General features: G+C 46.7%; 1 protein-coding gene across 2 annotated transcripts in view; it reads right to left on the bottom strand.

Moving 5' to 3' along the window:
• Nucleotides 1-449: 449 nt before the first annotated feature.
• The window catches only part of LOC119975271 (cortexin domain-containing 1), a 67,958-nt gene continuing 57,679 nt past the window's right edge, over nt 450-10,728 (bottom strand). For both annotated transcript variants that reach the window (XM_038814979.1, XM_038814980.1), the window contains exon 2: nt 450-1,526. In XM_038814979.1, the coding sequence (XP_038670907.1) occupies nt 1,293-1,472 (180 nt within the window). In that variant the 5' untranslated portion in view covers nt 1,473-1,526 and the 3' untranslated portion in view covers nt 450-1,292. The remainder of the gene's footprint in view (nt 1,527-10,728) is intronic.

Below are 10,728 nucleotides of genomic sequence, written 5' to 3'. Positions count from 1 at the left end.
TGGCCACCTCCTGCTTTGATTTTCTATATATATTTCTGTTGCCTAAAACAGCACAGCCTTCCTGAAGCTTCTGTTTCACAACTGAGGTGAAATTTGTTTGTTCACCACCTTTGATGAGTAGCCCACTGGGATAGCCGAGGAGGAGAGTGACCATGGAAGGCAAGATCATTCCCCAGGAACTCAGTGAGGGTGCAGCCAGTCTCCATCTTCAATAACAGGCATTGACTTCAATAACAGGCAAAGCAGGGAGTGATTAAAAGTAAATGATAAATGCAAGAACAAGCCCACTGAAATCACTGGATTCCCGGAAATAAATACAATCGGTATTCCCGGCCTGTTATCACAGAATAAATTAGCCATGGTGAGGTTTTTAAAAATGGAACTTTATTTTTAAGTCTGTCATATATAGATATGGTCATTAGCTCCTCTTCCTTAGTCTTACCATTAGCTATAAGCTGTTATGGGGGTCAGGAGACAGAAACCTTGCAATTCCGACATTATGGCTGAGAATGCATAGCTGACTATTGTTTACACGCAACCGATGTTTAATTAGATATATATTATCCTCCATTTATGTGGTTTGGTCCAGGGCATGAATAAACGATGATCGTACCATCAACGATCAATTCAATTGGACCAACCTTTAGAAAACATTGGGTGTGTCATTGTGGAATGGATCATTCAACCACCCATGTGACGAGATATTCCCAGTGTAAACACGAAGCATTATTTTTTTGAAAGGACATTACTGATTGAGGCCGTAATGAGAGATTGCAAGGTTACAGGTTAATGAAAGCACCAGCAATTGTAAACAATTTTCAAGAACAGACCAAGATTCCCGCCACACCCCTGTGGCAAGTTAAGTACATCTCCTGCAATGCTTCCAGATGTCATTGCTATATATTGCTTATAGAAGAACTGGGAAATTTGTAACACAGGATTTAGCAGGCAGAGTCTAAGGCTTTGTTATATGTCTTTATTTTCATTAGCAGATAATTGATTTGTATTTATCCTACGTTACCCTAACACTACAATTGCTATGTGTAAGATATACAGTTCTATTGTTCCAGTGCATTGTACGATATAAACATGAAAGGTCTTTTAAGACAAACATAATCTTCGCTGAGGCACTTATACACATGCAATTTTCAGTAAACACTTTCACAGAGTTGCACTAATAGGTTCAGTATTTGTAAGGAGTCCTGTTTGTTCAAGCAGACCAGGCAGCTCAGTGTCTTTATGATGTCGCAGCAGGAGGAATCTCTCTACTTTCCTCTGCCCCGACATGGCGTTCAATCGTCCAGGTGCTGCTCCTCCCAGGTAGATGTAGGGATGGCACTGTAGGGGTCCATGATCACCTTGGCACAACGGATGATCATCAGAATCAGGAAGAGGCACAGAAGGACAAAGCAGGCTAACGTCAATCCTTTGTCCACATCAACATACATTGGTTCAGGGGTGGCATTCTCCATTGCTTTGGACTTCCTTCATCAGCCTTTCCCATCACCGCTGCCATTGTGAAATTCCTGCAAAATATAGGTCGTTTTATTCAGGATTATTAAAGGGTACAAAGGTATATTTGTACAGAGACTTACATGACCGTAAGATGTCCCAAAGTGCTTCACAGCCAATGAAGCGCTTTTTGTTTGAAGTGTAAGCACTGTTGCCATGTAGGGCCAACGGAAGCCAACGTTACCATAGAAAGGTTCCACAAGGAGCAAAATGATAATGAGCAGCAAATCTGTTTTTGTGACATTGATTGAGGGTTAATCGTTTGTGAGAACAGCAGGGCGAACTCTCCTGCTTGTCTTTGAAACATTGCCTTATCCTGTACCGGCGCTAAGGGGCCAGATGGGACCTCGGTCTAATCGAGCGAGGTGGGCCGCAAGGTTGAAATCAGGCTTGTTCACTCACCATGTAACCATGAATAAGATTAAATACATTTAGTACACGTTGAATATTATATAATGAGCTATGCAAATGTTTAATTATTTATATATTAATAAAACGATCAACTTCAAATGGTAAAAACAAAATAAATATTTACACTTTGGACACAGAGGGAGCACACGGCTCTCACAGTCAATGTCGTGAGCAATCAGCACGCATCTCACTTCACTTTCCCTTGCTTTACGTGCGAATCACTTCAGTCATACCGGTAGGAAAAGAACTACACGGACGGAAATCAGTGGACTGTGGCACCCCTGCGCATGGGCAATGGTCGACAAAGTGTCTCGTAGGCCACACTCAGAACCCAGATGGGCCACATGGGGTCCCCGGGCCGCAGGTTGCCCACTACTGATCTAATGTGTGATCTGAGAGGTGACACCTTCTGCAGTGTAACACCAAAGTGTTTATTTAGATTTAAAGCTGACGTTTTTGGCGTGGGTCTTAAACCCACAACCATTAATTTCTTGGCCTTTTAGCTTAGATCACGTGCAGGATCAAGCACAAAATCAGGTGCAATGCCTGTTCTTGTCAGCTTAGATCTCGTATGTCTCTGTTCTGGGGACCATGAATTGGATTCAATTTGAATTTGAATTGGTCTTTGGAGCCAGCAAGGAGATGGATTAAGGGCTTGCCCTGTCCACTCCGTGCATTGGCTTTGTAACTTTGAGAAAGGGATAAAATTTTAATAAAACCCATAACCTTCTGACCCAGGCAAGACTGAGATCTATTGAGCCATGGCTGCTAATGCTCTTCTCTTATTTCTCACGTGTCCTACAATCCTTTCCCAGTTGGGAAGAGAGATTAAACTGACAGCTGGAATTCCGAAACGTTTCCTGGGTTTGGCTGCTCCGTGAAACAATTCCCTCTTGCTGTTACTCCCTTCCCAATACATTGAAAGGATGCTTCCCGTTGTTGGAGAGACTTGGCAGCACGATAGCATAGTGGGTAGCACCGTTGCTTCACAGCTCCAGAGTCCCAGGTTCGATTCCCGGCTTGGGTCGCTGTCTGTGCGGAGTCTGCATGTTCTCTCCGTGTCTCCGTGGGATTCCTCCGGGTACTCCGGTTTCCTCCCATAAGTGCCGAAAGACGTGCTGTTGGGTAATTTCGACATTCTGAATTCTCCCTCTGTGTACCCGATCAGGCACCGGAATGTGGCGACTGGGGGCTTTTCACAGTAACTTAATTGCAGTGTTAATGTAAGCCTACTTGCGACAATAAAGATTATTAATTAATTAATTAGAACGAGGGGACGCCATTTAAAAATAAGGAGTCTGCCATTTAAGATGGAGATGCGGAGAATTTCCCTCTCTCAGAGGGTCGGGAGTCTGTGGAACTCTCCAGAAGATAGAGGAGTCAGAGTCAGGAAAATAAGCAGCCGTCGGTCGGGCATCATCCAGTTGAATCAAGAAGCATCTATTTGTTGTCCAATTGGAGTGGGAAGATGATTTGTCATGAGGAACCTGCTTTAGGCAATAGCGGGAGTGTGGGGGACAGGGCAGTGGAATGTCAGGTGATGAAACCATTAGGAACACATCCAACTAGAGTTATTAAACCAACTTTAATGGTCGAAAACTGGATGGAATGCGCCAGGAAGTGACTGGGTGTCAGGCTGGTGGGCGTGGTCAGAAGTTCATGAAGGGATGGACGAGCCTGGGACCAGGGAGGCCTACACAAATTATCTGTGGGCCCACAGATGTACTCTCGCACCTGCAGTTGGCACAAAGGAAAGTTTGAAACATATTTGGAAAGGCCTCTTCTGTCTTGGCCTCACCTTGACAACTTAGATATTTGAAAATTTTAGAACAGAGTGAGTATTTCACACACCCCATTTTACCAGAAAATCTTGGATCTCCCTGCCTAACAGCACAGTGGGAGTACCTTCACCACACAGACTGCAGCAGGTCACCAATGTTTTCTCAGTTAGAGACGAATAATAAATGTCAGTGATTCCAACTTGATGTTGGAAGAATTAATGAAGTTAAAAGAAACTGCCTGCTCAACAGGATTCCTGAGGCAGGTGCTGATTATCTTACACAATTCTTCTTGCTTCAGCTCTCCCTGACTCCACTGGCACGATTTAATAAAAGGTTTCTAAGTGTGGTAGCGAGCAGAAAGTGCCCCGAGCTTCCCGATGCTCGACCCGGTGAGACCATCACCGTTAATTAGTCCATTTAATGAGGCCTCACCCGGCTTCACGCTGCAAATGATAATCCCGCTGGCTTATTCGTCGGGACCGCGCCTGCCAGCGCCCCGCCAAGAGGTGGAGCCATCGAGGAGATCAGCCCCACGATTCGGGGATGCCAACCTGGCCAGATTGTTGGACGCGGTCAAGTCCAGACCGAACGCCCTGTTCCCTCAAGGTTTACCACAGGGCAGCCAGTGTCGCCAGGGAGGACGTAGCAGAGACCGTCCACTCAGGGAACGTCACCAAGAGGACCGGCACCCAGTGCTATAAGAAGAAAATTGACCGCCACCAGGCCGCATGGGTGAGTTGGCACCGGCCCACTGGCACCGGGCACACCCGCCAACCCTGACCCCCCCCCATAGTGGTTGACGTATGGCGCAAAGGTGAGGATCTTCTGGCCGCCACACAGGTGATCTGTCAGGCGAGTTGTCACTACCATTCAGAATTATCCACCTGTTCCACTGACTACATGTCTATTAATAATAAAAATAATCTTTATTTTTGCCACAAATAGGCTTACATCAACACTGCAATGAAGTTATTGTGAAAACTATTATCCTCCAGGATCTCCATTCGACGGTGCCGGCCCGTTCTTGGTGAGAACATGCTTCCCATGAGAACACCTCGGAGGGGAGCTCCGAAGAGACCGCCATATTCGCGACATTGCTGTCATCCCCACCCTCCAGCAGTGCAGAGACAAACACTTCAGTGGGCAACAGTAGTGGTCAGGCTTCTGGTGAGCACCACACAGTTGCTGATGCACATCAAGTGGAGGCAGGAACACCCAGGTGAGACAGCAGTCAGAGGTCTGCTGGATCCCAGGACCAACGTGGGGTCCAATCAGATGCTGAGACTCTGGACCAGGCTTACCAAAGCTGATACAATCGATAGGGTGCGGCCGTGATTTTCAGAGGGGGTTGCAGCCACACTCCAGCAGGTCCATAGTCGATTGGAGGTGTCCCAGAGGCTACAGGCACAGGAGATAGCGCCGCAAAATGTGGCACCGAGGCCAACATTGCTAGGTTGGGGACCCCAGTGCACGACGTTAGCAGCATGAGCAGAGGTGACAAAGGTATGGCTCAGCCAGTGGCGGCCATGGCTGAGCACCTCAACATAATGTCAAACTCGCTTGGGAATGTGTCCCAATCCCAGGTGGACCTTTATGAAGCACTGCGGAGCATGTCCCAGCCTCAGGTGGGCATTGCCGAGGCAGTCCAAAGCATACCCCTGTCGCAGGTGGGCATTGCCAGGGTGTTCCAGAGCACGTCCCAGTCACTGAGGAGCATCGCCGAGGGCGTCGACACCAGCTCCAACTGTAGCACGGTCATTAGAAGGAAAGTGGCTTTAAGATACATTCTGTCGTGTGCAGAGTGCTGCAGCAGAACAACACGGTGCACTTTGTGGAGTCTGGAACCTGGCTGGCCTGCTTCGTTCAGCTCCACAGAGGCCCACAAAGTGAATCCTTGTCCTCTCAGCTCAGGGAAGGCTTCAGCAGGGAGCTTTGCTCGAAATATTCCAAACACATAAAAATTAACTGCACAGATACACTTGATCGTTTCCTTGGAAATCGCTTTGGCTCTATCTTGTGACAAACATTCTTTTGAGTGTCAATTCCTCCGATCAGTTAGCAAGCAATGCAGGGACCATTTTGATTTTCAAAACAGAACGTGCGTAGGCTGTTGTCTGAAAGAGGGAGAGAGACTGGTGCAGGTATATTGAGCTGGATTCCCCGATTTTGAGGCTATGTCCCCACTCCGGCGTGGGAACGGAGGCGTTTTACGACAGAACAAATGGCATAAAATGGCCACCGATCCTCCATTTGGCTGGGGGCTATCTCAAAGGCAGCGAGAGCACCCGGCTCTAGCTTCCAATATGGCCCGGAAATATGCCATGTCCATGGCCACGCAGGCGCATGGCAGCGTCCTGTAGCGGTTGCGCCATGCAACATGGCGCCGGCCACTCGCGGACTCAGCCTGCAAAATAGCGCCCCCCCCTTTGACCAGCTCGCGTGCCCCGGACCAGCCCCGAACTGTGCCCCCAGCCCCTGGCAAGGTTGCCCCTGCCCGTCGATCAGCCCTCCCCCGACTGTGGTGGCGCTGGACAGAGTCTGCAGCCGCCACGCTGAGTTCCCGACGGATGAGGCCACATGCGACCGCCACCCACAGGAAATCGGCCGGTCGAGGGCGGAGCATCGGGGGTGGGCCTCAGGTAATGTCCTGAGGCTGTCGATAGGGCATGCGGCATACCCTCCGGGTACAATGCTTTGGAGGGGGCATTGCATCGCGAAAGCAGCGCCGCCCCCGATTGGGTCGTGAATGGGGATTCTCCGGCCGATCGCCAAATGTGATTTTGGCAAATGGAGAATCCCGCCCCTGATCTCCTAGTGTTCCAAATGTAACCATTTATTGCAAATAGAGGGTTTGGTATTCCCACATTAATCCTGCATTAAGGAATGGCGCCATTTCAGGACTGCCAGTGAATTATAAATATGATAATAATAATCTTTATTAGTGTCACAAGTAGACTTACATTAGCACTGCAATGAAGTTATTATGAAAATCCCTGATTCACCACACTCCGGCGCCTGTTCGGGTACATGGAGGGAGAATTCAGAATGTCCAACTTACCCAACAGCACGTCTTTTGGGACTGTGGGAGGAAACCTGAGCGTCCGGAGGAAACTCACGCAGACACGGGAATAACGTGCAGGCTCCACACAGAGACCCAAGCCGGGAATCGAACCCAGGTCCCTGGCGCTGTGAAGCAACAGTGTTAACCAGTATTGAGCTTTTGATGACTTGAACCCAAGATGCAGAAGCAAATCCTAACGGGTTTTCAAAAAAAATGCAGCTAGCGCTAACATTTTCCTTGGTGTATCCCTTTGTCCATCTGCAGAAGGCTGAGGTTTCTGTTCATTTGGGCAGCAGCTAAAATCAGTTAGTAATCAGTGCTTCAGTAATCCTAACTACACCAAAATACTGTCACAGGTCACAAAGCTCAAAGGGGCTTATTCAAACGCTTTGGCCTGGAGGCAATGTCATAATTACATTTATATGATACATTTGAATGTCCAGTGGAAATGATTTTGGAACATTATTCCATAAAAGCACATTATATTGTGACTTCAAACCAAGTCAATCATTGAGACCCGTGTGTCTGGCGATAGTGCTGAGAAAATTATATTTTGCAAAGACTACAGGCATCATTGCTTGAAGCAATGGATTGAAATTTACATCCAGTATTGGAGACCTTTGTCTGACTGATGCTGGTCAACTTGGAGACTCCCTGATTTGAAAATATTCACAAAGTTAAAATACTTTCAACCCTAAAAGGAACTTGGTTTTGGTTTTCAATGGAAGGTGTATTTAACCAGCACACATTATCTGAACATCATAACATTGTTATGGTGCTCTTTTATATAAGATTAGGAAAAATTCATCCAGAGGTCTTCTAGAACTGCGGATGATTAAGACTTTGACCCCAGATACTTGTTCTCGGGTGGGGTGAGATGGGGGAATTTCAGGCTCTGTGATGCCAACCTTTAAAAATGGCCACCCACAGTTTTGACTTTTATGTTGCAAGTCAGGCTCACTTCCCCCATGACAAGAGCAAAAGCTGCCGAGTGCAGAAGTGGGGGTGGGGTGTGGAAGGCCTGTCTCTGTGCTCTGGCACTGCATTGAATTTAAGTTTTAAAATTATTATAATAAAAATAGCCCTACACCCCTCACCCAACACTCCCCATGCCCCTTGATGTGTTATCTGAGTTGGTCTAACATCGACTGCAACTGGATGCAGTGAGACTCAAGTCAGGCTTTCTGATTCAGGAGATGGTCCATCACTGTTTTATTGAACTTGCTTGTTGCTGTGCATAATCTGCTGTGGGTTAACACTCTATTAATCTAAACTGATAACCTCAGACTGTCACATGGAGAAGGTGCTCATGACCTTGTGCACTCTAACTATCTCTGTAGCTGTATCCAGTGAGAAGAGGCAGAGCCTTAAAGCCTCGTTTGTTTTATAGTGGTAGTGTCCTGTCTGGTGATTGGTTGTTCTGTGTCGTGTGTGTTCATTGGTTATCCTGTGTGTCAATCACTGCCTGTCTGCATTTCATTATATCCATGAGTGGATATTATGAAACCCCTAACATGTCAACCTATACATCCCATACCCGTTACCCACACCTATGGCCCCTCGTATCCCCATGTCAACCCGTGCCAGTCTACCCTGTTCACTAGTGTCCTTTAGGAAATCAAATGTGCTATCCTTGCCTGGTCTGGCTTACATGTGACTTCAGACCTGCAGCAACGTGATTAACTCTTATCTGTCCTCTGAAATGACGGGCAAGCCATTCAGTTTGAGGACAATTAGGGATGGGAAACACATGCTGGTCTAGTCAGCAATGCCCACATCCCATGAAAGAATTAAAAAAAGGAAAGAAACCCACTCTCATGAGCCCTCATACCTCCTGTGTCAACCATTGCCCCACTACCCACCCCCATGGCCCTCATAACTCCTACAGTCCTCACATCCTAATGGCCCTTTATAGCCCCCTGTCAACTTAGAGCCAACTCATGCTCCCACCCACCACTTGTGCCTTACCCCCTCCATGTCAACTCACCTAGTATCTGGCATGTGCAAATCTTAGGAACCATGCTCACATAGTCATCGTCATAGAGGTTTACAGCATAGAAAAGGCCCTTTCGGCTCACCTAAGTATTCTAATTCCATTTTCCAGCCTTTGCCTCGTGTGCCTTGACAGAAAATAAATTTATGTGCCTATTGATAGGGTGGCATGGTAGCAGTGCAGCATGGTAGCACAGTGGTTGGCTCTGATGCTTCATAGCGCCAGGATCCCAGGTTCAATTCCCGCTTGGGCCACTGTCTGTGCGGATTCAACACGTTCTCTCCGTGTCTGCGTGGGATTCCTCCCAGTGCTCCAGTTTCCTCCCACAAGTCCAGAAAGATGTGCTGTTAGGTGAAGTCGACATTCTGAATTTTCCCTCTGTGTACCCGAACAGGTGCTGGAATGTGGCAACTCGGGGCCTTTCACAGTAACTTCATTGCAGTGTTAATGTAAGCCTACTTGTGACAATAAAGATTATTATTATGTCACTATTTAAATTTTTAAAACATGGTCATTGATAAAAACATTCAATGCATAAGAATTCCTTCAATTCATCTCTTATGATAACAAATATTTCTATGCTACAAACACTTGCAGCTGTCAATCAAACTGTTCACTTCACAGGCATCTCACTATGATGTTAGTTTGTAAAATCAGTCTTTGCAGCACAAATCCTAGGGGCTAGTTTAGCACAGTGGGCCAAACAACTGATTTGTGATGCAGACCAAGGCCAGCAGAGCGGGTTCAATTCCCGTACCGGTCTCCCCGAACAGGCGCCGGAATGTGGTGACTAGGGGCTTTTCGCAGTAACTTCACTGAAGCCTACTTGTAACAATAAGCGATTATTATTGTTATTAATAATAACTTTCAGGCTTTTGCCAACAGAGAGAATGAAATATCAAGCAGTGATTTTGTTTTTAACTCCAGACTTTTATTAAAATTTAAAGGTTTGCAGAGTTAAATTCATTGACAGCTTTGCCAGTTCCTTTTTTAAAAATAAATTTAGAGTACCCAATTATTTTTTCCAATTAAGGGGCAATTTAGCGTGGCCAATCCACCTACTCTGCACATCTTTGGGTTGTGGGGGTGAAACCCACGCAGACACGGGGAGAATGTGCAAACTCCACACGGACAGTGACCCAGAGCCGGGATCGAACCTGGGACCTCGGCGCCGTGAGGCGGTTATGCTAACCACTAGGCCACCGTGCTGCCCTTCTTTGCCAGTTCCAATGTGTCTTGACAGTTATTTGGCAGCTTTGACAGTTCCTCGACTGCTCGACAGGTATTTGACAGTTCCAGTGGCTTTACACAATTTTTACACATAATTGTGTTCGCTTATAACAATCCCAAAGTGTGCCTAACCTCACCAAAAGGATGCTTTACTGACTCTTAATGGTGTCTTACTTCTCCTCTCAGTGGTGTCCCAGGACCATAGCCAAAAGGGTACTTTTCCTTTCCAAAGGAGTACATAGCTATTCAACAAAACTACCAAGTTCAGGCCAGCTTTTACCTGGTCTAATCTACACAGTCTGGATTTCACACTCTTGGCAGAGGCAGCTCATTATTTAAATGGCCAGTTGCCTCTGACAAACACATATGCATGAATCCCAACCCATTTCTAGTCCCGTTCCCACTAAAATAGGAAATGACGTGATCAGGGGTGGGCCTTATTTTCCGCCACTATTTTCACCATTATGGAAAGCCGCTCCATTATCGCAGTGCGGTGGGACGGAGAGACCCACCCGCTGTCTTTTGGGTGAGACACTAAACCACTCAAGTGGATTTGAAGAAAAGTTGGAGAATTCTCATGATGTCTTTATCTTTATTTATTCATCAACCACCATCAGCAACAGCTGGTCTCAGATTGATCATGTTTGGAAAATAAATGTCCAGGACACACAAGACTTCAAAAAATCAGACAGAAGGGAAACAGAGAGGTAGCTCTGATAATAAAGTATGACATGAGAGTG

The sequence above is a fragment of the Scyliorhinus canicula genome, chromosome 12 (genome assembly GCF_902713615.1).
Source record: "Scyliorhinus canicula chromosome 12, sScyCan1.1, whole genome shotgun sequence".
In the NCBI taxonomy this organism is placed as follows: domain Eukaryota; kingdom Metazoa; phylum Chordata; class Chondrichthyes; order Carcharhiniformes; family Scyliorhinidae; genus Scyliorhinus; species Scyliorhinus canicula.
This window is presented reverse-complemented; position numbering and strand designations above follow the sequence as displayed.